This window comes from Mustela nivalis (assembly GCF_964662115.1).
Source record: "Mustela nivalis genome assembly, chromosome: 11".
Taxonomy (NCBI): Eukaryota; Metazoa; Chordata; class Mammalia; order Carnivora; family Mustelidae; genus Mustela; species Mustela nivalis.
In genome coordinates, this window is record NC_139030.1 from 56,581,810 (window position 1) to 56,596,527 (window position 14,718).

The following is a 14,718-nucleotide window of genomic DNA, read 5'->3' on the forward strand; positions in this document are numbered from 1 at the left end:
TTTTTTTTTTTTTTTAAGATTTTATTTATTTGACAGAGAGAGATCACAAGTAGGCAGAGGCAGGCAGAGAGAGAGGAAGGGAAGCAGGCTCCCTGCCGAGCAGAGAGCCTGATGCAGGGCTCAATCCCAGGACTCTGGGATCATGACCTGAGCTGAAAGCAGAGGCTTTAACCCACTGAGCCACTCAGGCGCCCCTGCACAAAGACATTATTATTAAAACAGTGCAAAATGTTTCTTAAGCCCACGACTGGCACATTTTACTATACCTTCCTACATAGGTGGAATCTTTGCTGCATTTCTTAAAAGACAGAAAAGCTGCTTGTTTACCTCCTCCTTTCTCATCTAATAGGAAGGCTGCCATAAAGGTAATTAATGTAACGGACTCTGTTAAAATTTTAGATTCTTTAAAATATATGAACCTTTCATATATTAATGTTTGTATTTAAGTTCAATTGCATTTTGTAAAGCACTCTTGTTTCTTGTTTTCTAAATATGCTAAATACTAAATAAGTATTTTTTAGATAAATGTAAATATATGTTCATAAATTATTGAAACATTAATTACCAAATTATTGTTTCATGGAAAATCTGCAGTTCAATAAACTTTTGAAGCCTTTTTATTCCCTCTTCAAGGTATTTTCAGAACCAAGAGAAACACCAGGAAAGTGTATTTTTCCAAGAAAAACTGATTCTAATGTCAAAAGTTTCAATGGAATCATGAAGTTAGGGTATAGAATTCATTCTAAAATATTTGGCCTACTTGAAATTAAGAGAGCTACTGAGCTAACCATATACTTTGCACTGAGATATATCACTGTCCTAAGAAATTAAAAATATAAGCCCTTTCTTAACCTGTGCCAGACCATGCAACCATTTCTAAAAATGGGAGAAGTTCGTTTAGATGAGAAAGCCATGTAATATTCTTAGTCGAAGAGCTATAAGGAAGTTTAAGTATGCAAAAAGAAATGGAATAATGTTTTTAAATCATGAAAGGGAATAAGTGAAATTAAAAGCTACTTGAAGTAATTTCATGAAAGGCTGATCTTTAAAAAGCTGGGTTCAAGGTTAATTCAGCATGTTTTCAATGGATTTACCATAGTTAGAATTTCCTGAATTACAAGAAAACTTCACTGATCTTTTAAATGGATGAAGTCAATATTAAGTTCATCATTTCTACATTTTGTCCTTATAAAGATTTGGCAAAATATTATATTACTTTGTATTACAGAAATGGTCTGTACTGGAAATTACAGCTCCTTTGTTAGACTGGCACTGGTGACTAAACAGTTTCTAATATCTAGCTAAGAGAGTGGATGTATAAGATTTGTGGTTGTTTAGCTCTTATGATAACCATTTATAATGGATATTTATGCTAAAGACTAAATAGAAACTACTAGCTTACAATGCCAAGACAAATGGAAAACAATTACTGTCATATAACTGTTTACTAAATTATTTGAATTAAAGTAGATTTACCTGAATCTCAGTTCTTAAGAATTAATTGTATTTTTCAAGCCACATAAAGACAAAAAGAATTATTAAATCAGAGAGTAATGAGCACAGTCCAAATCTTGTTTTACTTAAGTAACAACATATAGAAGGTCTAAGAATTTTACTTCTGTCAAGTTTGTCACCAGGATTTTCAGGTACTTCTTCAATATGGTTTTGGTGATATGAAAGGAGGTCCTAGATGGCTCAAATAAGAATGACAGTCTCCTCTTAAGGAGTGGTAAAGATGAAAGTGCTGTACATAAGAATCATCTAATTGCAACAAATAAAACCTGAGTGCCTATCATAGACTAATAATCAGTTAGGCAGAGAAAGAACATAAGACACTGAAACACCTTTTGAATTGGGCCTCTCTGAGCTTCATTCTTAAAGAAAAAATTTTTTAAAGAATGTCTGTGGTTTTGAAGAGGTAGGTGAATGATTTCATTCATTCAAAGATGATTGAAAATTTTCATGGCCAAAATGGTATGTGGTATGGGTCTGCAATGATGGGACTAGAGTTTCATACCTTCAATGTACAATGGAGCCCTGTATGGGAAAAAAAAAAAAAAAAAAAAAAGATAAGCTAGTAACTATAAGCAGCATTTTTGGTAATAATTTGAGGGAGGTGAACAAACTAAAGAATTTTCAGATATTTCAACAGACTTCCGAACTGTGATTAAAAAAAAAAAAAAAAAAAATACTTGATAGAGAAACACTACCTATAGTAAAGTTGGAAATGGAATACAAAAGAGTTAGCAAAACACTGTCAATTGCCAACATTTTTAAAATGCTTGTGAGCCTTCTGGTGAAAATAAAAATTGGTTATATAATCTTTCTGGAAGGAATTTTGGCAGTATTTATAATAGCCTCAAAAATTAGCCTAGTAGCTCCTTGAAGAAATGATGGATTCCAGGGCTGAGGCACAGAAAATACAAGATGACCCTGGGAAATCTCAGTGCCGGACACTAAGTGCTCAAAAAAGAATGAGAGCATGTTGAAAGGACGAGAGCCAGTTGAAGGAGCTCCTAATATCCAAAGATGAAAACATTAAAGCAACGAAATTGGAAGTGAGAGTGTTAGAATATGGCCCAGAAAATAAAATAAATAGCTCAAATCCATACTGAAATGAGCAATTGAATGAATAAATGGAGGATAAGTGAAAGCTGTTCCCTACAGAAAAATCTTAATTTCTGAATGCAGAAGGAATGAAACAGATAATCACCAATAGGCAAACACCACAGTAATATATAAATAATAAGCAAGAAATAGTCACCGATTAATGTTAAAATTTGTGGCCAAAAGTTTGAGGAAAAATAGGACATTGCAGTAGTCTTCAAATATCTCTCCCAAGATATTCATTATCACAAAGGGGAGATTTTTAATTTTACAGTCAAAAACCCAGCAGAGATCCCTATAACCAAGGTTAACATCCCCCAAAATAAGACATCATCTATCCCCTGATATAACTCACTGAGAAAGAAACATCGCTTCAGTGGTATTCTTGAAAATAAATACATAACCCCAATCTTATTATTAGAACCTCACAAACACAAATGGAGAGATAATCTAAAAAAAATAAAAAAATTTTAAAAAGCCCTGTACGCTTCAAAAGTGTCAAGGTTATGAAAGTTAGGGGAAGACTGAATAACTCACAACTCACAATGGAGATGATTAAAGAGACATGATGCCTAGAACAGAAAAATGGGATCCTGGTACAGAAAAATGACATTAGTTCTTTGATATCCTAATAAGTACTGTGGTTTAGTAAATAGAATTGCACAAATTTTCATTTCTTTTTGATTATTAACTATAGTTATGTAAGATGTTAACATTATGGCAAAGTGAATGAAAGCTATATGGGAACTCTGTACTATTTTTGCAATTATTGTGTAAGTGCAAAATTTATCTCAAAACAAAAAGCTAAAAAATAACAAAACGAATGTTTTCTTTTATATTTACTTTTCTGTGTTTTCTAACCTCTAAAAAATAAGTATTAATTTTCAAGTTAGGAAAAATGTATTCTATTATACTAAAAAATTATATTATTGGTTTGCATCTTCTTACTGTCAAAAGGATAACTCAAATTATTGCATAAGCATTAGTAAATCAATAATTCATTATTGAATTAACTATGCATATTGGGTATAAAATCTTCAGTACAATTATTTTCATTCAAATGAGAATATTACTCCAGTAGTCATAACAATGATAGCTGTCATTTTTTGAGTAATTACTCCAAACAGTATAATTCATACATAAATGTGTATACATAATTATGTACATTATACATATATAATTCATCGATCCTCATGAACCTGAGGTAGATATTATTATGGTTATCATTCCTATTTTATAGGTAAGAAAAATGAGGCTTTGAACAGTTGGGAAACTTGCCAAAGCTGGGTACATACTCAGTTAGAACAGTTATAATGGTCTGACTCCAAGGTTTAAGCTCTTGACAAGTGATGTCTACTAGTGTTGCTGCTTATTATATTACCCATGATATGTATAAGAAGGACTTGCATGCACTTGGCACTGTTAGAGAGCAGCACAAAATTATGTGAAATAGACTCTGCTTTTAAGAATCTAGCTCTCTATTTAAGGAAACAAGTTATATGTATGTGTATTTATATATGAGTAAAATTTTATATACACATATAAATTACAAAGTGATATGTAATATGTAATAAATGCTAAGTGAGTAAAATGAACAGTAAGCAGTTTTGTAATCCATTATGCCCTACAAAAAGTACCCCTCTTTATTTATTTATTTTTTGGGGGGGCAAGGTTTGGTCTTCTAGCATTCCCACAGCTAAACCAATTCAGACATATTATAGTAAGTTTTCAGTTAATTTTTTAAGGTAGATATTCTCAAACTTCAGTGTACATAAGAATCACCTAGACAGTTTTTATATTTCTTGTTTATTGGCACCACTTCTTTGATATTCGAGTCTTCAAGTTAGAGTAAGGCCCAGAACTTATATTTTTAATGAGCCCACATAATGATTCTGATGAAGTGCTTCTTGAATATAAAGTTTCAATAACAATCCCTTTGTTTAGGAGGAAAAAAAGTATCTCCTGAAAGTGCTTTGTAAAATTATGTAATATCAGATTTTTTGGCAGGCATTTATATCATAACATTAGTCATTAATAAAACACAAAGTACATGATATGCACTTAAATAACAAATTAAATTATACATTAGGTCTATGTCTTGATGTCCTCATGTTTTTCCATTTTTTAACCACAATCTTATTTCTGAGAAAATCAGAAGATTTAAGAGGAGCAGTTTAAATATCAACAGAAAATCACCTCTGTACTTATGAAAGGAACAGTGAATCTAACAATAATGAATGAAATGTGCTTCATCAGCAGAGCTGTTTTGATTCCATCCAGTAGTTGTTATATACCTAAGTACTTTTTACAACATTTGCTTTCTGGAATGTGACTAGGTTATCATCTTTGAAATAGAAGCCCCATTAATCCAAAAAAAAAAGTCATTAGGAAGCAAGCACTTCTCCAAATAATGTTGATTTCTCAGAATAAGCAAGAAGCAGCACAGATACAAATAAATGTTGGAGGCACTCCAGCAACCTAACACATTCAATATGCAATGGGAAAATACTTCTTAAAAAGAAAATCTGCTTATTAGATCCTTAGAGCATAATTTTCATGATGAATGATCAAGTCTTGATAATACCGATGTAAGAACTTTATCACTAAGTCAAAACCATACCAAGTCCTTGGCTATAATATGCTCTCACACTATCCCACTCAATCCCATAGATTAATCACTATTTCCATTCTCTTGGAAGACTTCTGGAGTCCTGAAATATTTGGAAATGGCCTATGCTTAACATAGGAACTTGTATGTAAATGGCATCCAGAAATTTTTATGTCATCCTAGATATACTACATAGAGGTCCTCACTGAAAAAAATAAAATAAAACTACAAAACATTCCCATACAAAATTAAAGATCTAAATACATAGATAGTCCATGTATGTGTTTTGGAAGACTCAATATTGCCAAAATGGCAATTCTTCCCAAATTGATCTGTAAGTTTAAAAAAGTCTCTTTCAAGGGGAACCCTCCTACATTGTTGGTGGGAATGCAAGCTAGTGCAACCATTCTGGAAAGCAGTATGGAGGTTCCTCAAAAAGTTGAAAATAGAGCTACCCTATGACCCAGCAATTGCACTACTGGGTATTTATCCTAGAGATACAAACGTAGTGATCCAAAGGGGCACGTGCACCCAAATGTTTATAGCAGCAATGTCCACAATAGCCAAACTAAGGAAAGAACCTAGATATCCATCAATGGATGAATGGATAAAGAAGATGTGGTATGTATACACAATGGATTAATCTCCAGCCATCAGAAGAAATGCAATCTTGCCATTTGCAACGATGTGGATGGAACTAGAGGGTATTATGCTTAGAGAAATAAGTCTATCAGAGAAAGACAACTATCATATGATCTCCCTGATAAGAAGAAGTGGAGATGCAACGTGGTGGGTTTGGGGAGTAGGAAAAGAATAAATGAAACAAGATGGGATCGGGAGGGAGATAAGACATAAGAGACTCTTAATCTCACAAAACATACTGAGGGTTGCCAGGGGGAGCAGTGTAGGGAGAGGGTGGTGGGGTTATGGACATTGGGGAGGGTATGTGCTATGGTGAGTGCTGTGAACTGTGTAAACCTGGCGATTCACAGACCTGTAACTCTGGAACTAATAATACATTATATGTTCATAAAATTTTTTTTTTAAATATAAAAAATTTCTAAAAAGTGTCTTTCAAAATCTTTGCAGGTTTTTTGTAGAAATCAATAAGTAGACCCTAAAATTCATATGGAAATGCAAAGAACCTAAAACAGCCAAAACAATTAAGAAAAAGAACAAGGATTCAGGGTAACTATTGAGAGATATGAATTTAGTGCCATTGTATTGCCTGTACAAACCATAAGTGACTCTTAATCTCACAAAACAAACTGAGGATTGCTGGGGGGAGGGGGTTTGGGAGAAGGGGGTGGGATTATGGACATTGGGGAGGGTATGTGCTTTGGTGAGTGCTGTGAAGTGTGTAAACCTGGTGATTCACAGACCTGTACCCCTGGGGATAAAAATATATGTTTATAAAAAATAAAAAATTAAAAAAAAAGAACAAGGATGAAGAACTTAATCACTACTTGATTTCAGATTTCACTATGAAACCAATAAACAAGACAATGTGGAATTAGGGTAAAGAAATGCACAAAAACAGAACAGAACTCAGAGCCAAGAAAAAATGACCTTCTACTGATAGTTACTTTCAACAAAGCTGGCAAAAAAAATTCAGTGGAAAATGTGGCCTTTTCCACAAGAGGTGCTTGGGCAATTGGATATATATACGTAAAGAATTTAGACTCTAACCTCACACCATACACAAAAATTAACTCAAAATTGATCACTGATCTACACATAAGAACTGAAACTATAAAACTCCTAGGAAAAAAAATACAATAAAAATCTTTGTAAGCTTGGTTTAGGCAGAATTCTTAGATTCAATACCAAAAGCACAATCAAAAAAAGAAAACATTGATAAACTGCACTTTGTCAAAATTAAAAACTTTTGCATTCTAAGTCACCATTAAGAAAGTTAAGACAAGGCTAGACAGTGAGAAAATATTTGCAAATCATATTTCTTTTTTTTAAAAGACTTTATTTATTTATTTGAGAAAGGGAGAGAATGAGAAAGGGGAGGGTCAGAGGGAGAAGCAGACTGCCGGCTGAGAAGGGAATCTGATGTGGGACTCCATCCCAGGACTCCAGGATCATGACCTAGTCAAAGGCAGTCACCCAACCAACTGAGCCAACCAGGTGCCCCACAAATCATATTTCTGGCAAGGAAGCTGTATCCAATATATATATACAAATATATATATAAGAAAATTCTTAGAAGTCAAGAAGACAACAACCAATTTGAAAATGAATAAAATATTTTAATAGACATTTCATCAAAGAAAATAAATAAATGGCTAATAAGTACATCAAAAGATATTCAATGTCATTATTGCTGTAGACTGAATGTTTTTCCTCAAAATTTGTATATTAGAACCTAGCCTTCAAAGTCATGGTATTAGATAGTAGGGCCTTTGGGTAAGTCTTTTATAAAAGAAGCCCCAGGGAGCTCCCCTCTCCTTCTGTCATGTGGGAACACAGCCAAAAGATAGCCATCTATAAACCAGGAATGGGCTCTCACCGGACACTAAACCTGCTGCTTTTTGATCTTGGACTTCATAGCCTCCAGAACTGTGCAAAACAAATTTTTATTGTTGATAAACCACTGAGTTTATGCTATTTTGTTACAGTGACCAAATGGACTAAGACAATTATTCATTATAAAAATGCAAATCAAAATCACAAGAGCATACCACTTCGCAGTCATTAAAATGACCAGTCAAAAAGACAGAAAATATCAAGTGTTGGCAAAAATGTAGAGAAACCAAAACCTTAATATTATAGTGCAGCTGGTATATGTAAGATGGCACAACCTCATTGAAAACAAGTATCGTAATTTCTTTGAACATTATACATGAAATCTTATATTAATTTATTCCACTCATAGGATTCTACCCAAGAGAAATGCAAATATATGTCCACATGGAGATCTACACATGAAAATTTATAGCAACCCCATTTATAATAACCTAAAGTTAGAAACTATACAAATGACCAAACTCTCAATAAACAAAATGTCTACCATCCTTACAATATAATACTTTCCAGTAAAAAAAAAAAGGAACAAACTTCTGATACATGCTACACCATGAATGGGCGTCAAGAATGGTTCACCTAAGTGAAAATAGCCGGATACAAAAGACTGCCTATTGTGCAATTCTACTTATGTTAAATGTCCAGAAAAGGCAAATCTACAGAAACAAAAAGAAAATCAGCAAACTGTAGATTAATTATTGTCCAGGGTCAGAAGTGAGCTAGAAAAAGCTTTTTGGGACAATGAAATGTTCTAAAATGGATTGCAGTGATGGTTGCTCAGCTCTGTAAATTTACTGGCAATCATAGAATTGTACATTTACAATGGGAGAATTTTATGATATTTAAATTATATATATGATATATTATATGCATTTATAATGATATGTAAGAAATGTCCTTAAGCATCATAAGATCTTAGAAGAAACATACTTTGAAAATCACTATAAATGACTGATAATGAATCAATGTTTTCCTTGGAGTTTGACTTACTGTAGTCCACAGTAACATATAAGATACGAGGCTAGAACAACAATTGTGTTAAAAAATTGCTGGTAACACAGTGATATACAATGTAAAAAAAAATGCATTTTCCTAGAAATTTAGGTGTTTTGATGTTCCTTATGTTAAAGTTTAAAGTAGATCAAGAGAAAGTTCAGAAAAATGATTGGGAGGAAAAAAAATTGATCCAAGTTAAATAGTTCTCTTCCTCTCTCATATATAGGATATGCCTAATACTCTCTTAACTCAACTTTAAAGATAGATTTCAAAAGACCTCTAGGTCTGCAATTAGTCTACTGAAATCCTGACCAACCTCAGCATTGTCTTGACAAAAAGAATAAATTTTATGATAGAGACTATCCAGGGTATGTGTTTGTGTGTGTGTGTGTGTGTGTGTGTGTGTGTGCACAAGTGCGTGCGAGTATATGCATATATGTATGTGTAAGTTGTAAATATTCATGAATATATATTCCAGTAGACCTTTTCTTTATTTATATAAATATGACTTATATAAGAATTGTTTAGATCCTCACCTTTTTCCCACTTAGTGATAATGATTAAACAATAACTTACATTTTTTTTGCAATATTTTTAGGTAAAATACGACATTTTGCAGCATAAAATTCAGTATCATTCGCAATGTTATACAAACATCACCACTATGCAATTCCAAAATATTTCCATCACTCAAAAAAGAAACACATAGATGTTAGCAATCACTCCCCAATTTTGCCCCAGATCCTGGCAACCACTAATCTACTTTAGTCTCTAAGAAGTTGCCTATTCTGAAGTTTTTATATAAGTGGAATCATGTACTATACGGCCTGCATTTTATCACATCTTATATGAGAGTACTTTCACTTTTGAAGAGGTAGATGAGAAAGCACATTTTATATTGGTGTTCCTTTTATTTTTTAATTGGTTCTAATTAAAGAGAACAGTCACTTTTTAATTAGATGCAGTATTTTCAAATTCTAGCTCAGTAGTTATTAGCTATGTAAACCTCGGTACTTAATCTTCCCAGCCTCAGTTTCTTATCTGCAAGGCTGGATAACATTAGCAAACTTTCAGGATCATCATGAAGACTAGAGACATCTGCGCTTAGTGTGAGCCCGAGACAGTACCTATTATTACTTTGTAAAGATTGTCCAATTACCATCACCATTTTAATCTGGCGCTCAGATGTTTACCCTATGCTAGAAGAGGGATGACACAAGGTGTCTGGGTGGCTCAGTTGGTTAAGCATCTGCTTTCAGCTTGGGTCATGATCCCAGGGTGAGCCTGCTTCTCCCTCTCCCTCTGCCTGCCACTCTGCCTACTTGTGCGCATTCTCTCTCTCTCTCTGTCAAATAAATGAATAAAATTAAAAAAAAAAAAAAATAAGGAGGAACTATACAATGGTAGAAAGAATCAAGAGATCTGAGCTCTGCCATTAACTGGTGTAGGCAGAATGGCCTTAAATGCTCATTCTTATGTCTTTGGTATCCAATTTCACCACGTGTAAATTAAGGAGTTAGCCCAAAATATGGCGTTGAGCTCTCCAGTCCTTTTCTGACCAAAATATTTATGATTCCATAAAAGACATATAAGTACTAGTTAATTCTTTTTTCTAAATAAGAGCAACTTATCTCTAAGGAGAATCTGAAACAACTCTTTAAGTGAGACAATATATTAGAACTTTAATTTACATTTATTTTACCTAAAAATAAATAAAACTTAACTAATATTACCATGCAGATTGAAAGTGGTATCCTCACAGAAAGCCAAGTGATCAGCGTCATGTATTCTATGAGGTATGAACATGTGGAAGGGGGGAGTTTCTCTACACAAAGGGTAGAACGCGGCACCCACACTTCCCCATTCACTCGAAGCATCATGCAACGCACTGTAGTCTGTCTCCGCCCAGCTTAGACTACCGAAGCAACCATCATTCCAAGGTTGGGAAGAAATGACACCTGGAAGTGTGAATATTTTTGTGGCCGTACTCACTGACTCTATTTGAGTTCCAGACCTTTGTCCAGATATTTTCTAATTCTCCATCAAAAATATCTCACTTCCTCATCTGACCTCAATATCTTTAATATAAACTTAATCTTGTAGGCTTTAGACTCTCCCACTCATCAGCAACCTTAGCACCCTATACATACATTTATTTCTATGGTCACTCACCATTGTAGAGTAAGAATCCAATTATAAAGAGGAAAAGAATTTGTTTCTTATAACACATCTTGCTTCCTATGTATTACTATGTATAACTACACTATGTGTGTACTATGCATTACTATGAGAGTATGTTTTCATTAAATTAGTATTATAATCTAAATTACTATCTAAGTAAAATAAAAATACCAATATTACTTAGCCAAGTTATGTTTTCTTTTGTTACTTAGACATTTTAGTCCCATTTCCCTTTCCCCAATTTAATAATAAAGACTTTTCATAACTTCTTTTTCATGATAAAGCAATAAACTGGGCCATTTGGAAATCTAGAATTAGCATTTTAAAAGGTGCTATCTTCCACCACCTACTCTATACCAACAAATTACCTTTAAAAAGCAATCTTTACTCTAGTTCCACACCTCAGGGCAGTTTTATAAGCAAGTTCAAGTTAAAATAAGTTCCTTTTAAACAGAATTTTAGAAGGGATCCAACATGGAACCACTACAGTATCACCCAAAATTAAATGGCCAACCAAAATTAAATGGCATGATATAAAAATGTTTGTTATAAAATATTCTCCTAGAAGTATCTTCCATGGTCTAATAATTTAAAGATTGTCAGGTTACTCCTAGAAGCAAACTCAACTCTGAATGTCAATGAAAAGTTTGAAGTCCTATGCAATATCCTAAATTCCTAGCTTCATACTTTCAAAAGATTAATTCTATCTTTACTAATGAGACCTACTAGACTGCTTTTAAATAGTATGCCATATTGCTTCTTACATAACTATTTGCAAAGTCATCTGATTAATTTTCTAAAACAGAGTCCAAAGCTATTTCTTCCTTTCTCTTTCAAGTATAAAAACTCCAGTCCAGGATCTGATTATGATAAGCCTGATTAATAATGTAATGTAAAAAAAGAAAGAAAGAAAGAGTGCTTTTTTTCTGAACTAGTTTTAGAAGACCTATATTCCAGTCCTGGCTTCAATACTGTGTGACCTTAGACATGTTTTTCCAATTCCCTATGCCTCAATTTCTCATTTTTAAAATAAAATAATAAAATCCGCTTTATATAACATGATTGTTCTGAAAACTAAAAGAAATAAAAAGGCATAATGGAAAAGCTGAAAATACTATATAAATATCAAAGTAGCCTAGTAATTCAGCATCCTTTTAATCTGTCAAGTTTATTTTTCATATAATGAACTGCTAGCATGATCTTCTTTTGCCATTAAGCTATGTAACTATGTAACTATTCTGTACTGGCCGTTGTCCACATAAAATGCAACTTTTGACTCTTCAAAAATTTCCATCAAACTGATTATAAACCTTCTTTTCTAGCTACCCTTGTATTTTCTCTGTTCCTTTAAGTCACACACTGATTGCCCTTCTAGCCCAGTAAAGTTATCCCCTTGTAAATTCCTCCAGTTAATCCTCATTTTGTCCCAAACCCTTTAAGTGTTTCCTACAAGTGACAACTCATATGCCACATGAAGATTGACTTCAACCTGCTTTTCTAGGACAACTTCCAAACCACCTCCCCCCCAAAAAAAGGTTTTTTCCCCTATATCTTAACTTTTCCTAAATCTCCATCCCTCAATTCCTATGTATAGTTCCTTCCTTTTATCCAAGAAATGGTAGTTCTCTGATATTCTTGCCATCCTTTATTCTGAGTACCCACAGAATCCTAATTTATGTATCGATTCAAGTTTGGGAAGATAGACAAATCTTTTACTCTCCATTTCATAAAATAACTCTGCTTTGGTCCATAAAGAAATGTCTCTACTTTTAAGCAGGCAGGCTAATTGATATGCTCCCTTTTTCCCCCCTCACTGCCCTGCTTTTTATTTAGCCTCCATTCGCAGTGGTGATGCCTGCATTCTTCCCATCCTCCTGCTCCCTCCCGGCCCAAATCTAGCGTCCTGAGGAAAACTGAGCATGCTCAGTAGCCACAGCCAATTCCGGATGCAAACTGGCATCTTTTGCAGATTTTGAGCCCAGCAGGAGAGGTAAGGCCCTAAAAATACAGTGGCCCAGAATTTGCCCACCCCCTCCTCCGAGGTATCATTTGATGTTAAGATGTGTTCAAAGCCTCGGAATGGACTTGGATATGGACAGCCTGCTGCCAGTCCCTAGTCTGCAAGGTGGGTCACCAACCTGAGTAACACAGAGCTGAGAACAGCCCCTCTTCCTGATTTGGTGCAGGGAGGAAATTTCTGCTGTTCTGAGCTGTGATAATGCTGATAGATGTCTGGAAGCTGAGCTGTGATAATGCTGATAGATGGCTGGAAGCTTACATTTGGCATTTCTGTTGCATCGAGAAAATACTGTTGTCGTTGTTGTTGTTGTTATTTTCTTTTTTTTTTTTTCCCCTTGCACATAGCAACATCAGCTGCTCCAGACTGAGAAAGATGTTGCCTGAAGAGCTACAAAGTCTGTGAGCCAGCCAGAGAGACTGTGGAGAGGATAGGCAAACCAACTACTTACCCAAGAATTATATCTAGGGAGGTGTCTTAAGATCCAGAAATAAACAGGCTTTTTCTAAAATAACAATTCAGGAACCTTTCAGATATTCTAAGCTAAATTGTCTGCTTGTCCCCCAAAATGCATACCTTCTTTGTATGTGAACCATGACACATTTCCTTTTAAGAGACCGACAGAACACACACAAACACACACACACACACACACACACACACACACACACACACACACACACATATCCTCCTGTTCTCCTTTCCCCTGGTTTCTGCAGACTAAATCTCTGCAGCTGCAACAGCAGCAGATTCCCTTACCTCCCTGCCGGGGGATCAGGCACAGAGAGGAAATTTAACATGAATGGAATATGATAAAAAAAAAAAAAAAGAGGCGGGGGGCTTCTTTGCAGGGTCTTCAGCCACCACTGCACAGCCTGAGAAACAGAGATAGGCAGAAACAGGCAGGAAGAGAGACACACAGCTGCCCCTGCTGCTAAAACCTAGCCATCTCTTCAAACAGCAGCAAACATGAGACATTTCATCACCGTAGTGCATCCATATTGAGAAGAAGGGGGAAAAAAATCATGTGCTTTGCGTTATGCATTTCAGTCACCCGAGATGGGAGGAGACCCCTGTCCATATGTCGTGGGAGCTATCCACCACCCCAAAAGTACGATCACTGCATCTAGCCAGCCGACCGCTTGCCTGACAGGTTCTGCAGCAAACGCGGTTAATCTGTGACAGCAGGTTGTCTCTTACCGTAGGCAGCAGCGGCTCCATTTGAGCTCCCTGGTCTTTAATCTCCATGTTTTGTAATGCCTCTGGAATAAGCACCTTTCTCTGCAGTGTCTTCAATGTCCTACACTCAGCCCGGCACTCGCTCTGCTTAGTATTCGGATCAGGTAGCTCTGAAGCAGGAGGCAATTGCACACTCCAACTCACCAGAGTCACATGGCTCCTACTCACTCGGGCTGCTGGCCAGGTTTTGCACTGAATGCCTTGGATCCCTGGGCCGGTAAGAGAGATATCCCAAGCCCTGTGTCACTGCCCACACCTGGCTACTGGTATAAAATACAGCCTGAAAGGCTGCAAGTCTAATGGACATTAAGAATTTTGCCTAAGATGCCAACTTCTTATACAGACTCATCCAAGGTACACTCCAACCAGCTCAGCCAGATTTTAACACTTTGAGGCACTTCACTTCATTCCCAGACCCCACAGGAGACATAATTCAAACAAGAGGATGCTAATATGGTGTACTAGATGTCCTGCTCTGAGTAGATGGGGTTTTTAAAGACAGATAAGATGGCACCAAAATTGATACACCTTAGTGAGA

At 35.3% G+C, this 14,718-nt stretch overlaps 1 protein-coding gene across 11 annotated transcripts in view; it reads right to left on the reverse strand.

The window, feature by feature from the left end:
* SLC4A10 (solute carrier family 4 member 10) overlaps positions 1-14,395 on the reverse strand; it is a 307,876-nt gene extending 293,481 nt beyond the window's left edge. For 6 of the 11 annotated variants that reach the window (XM_082691268.1, XM_082691263.1, XM_082691261.1 and 3 more), the window contains exon 1: positions 14,142-14,395. Coding sequence is in view for 4 of the 11 variants with exons in the window: in XM_082691270.1 (XP_082547396.1) it covers positions 14,142-14,189 (48 nt within the window). In the remaining 7 variants the exon portion in view is untranslated. The remainder of the gene's footprint in view (positions 1-14,141) is intronic. The other 5 variants (XM_082691270.1, XM_082691264.1, XM_082691265.1 and 2 more) reach the window with 3 other exon arrangements.
* Between the last annotated feature and the right edge of the window lie 323 nt (positions 14,396-14,718).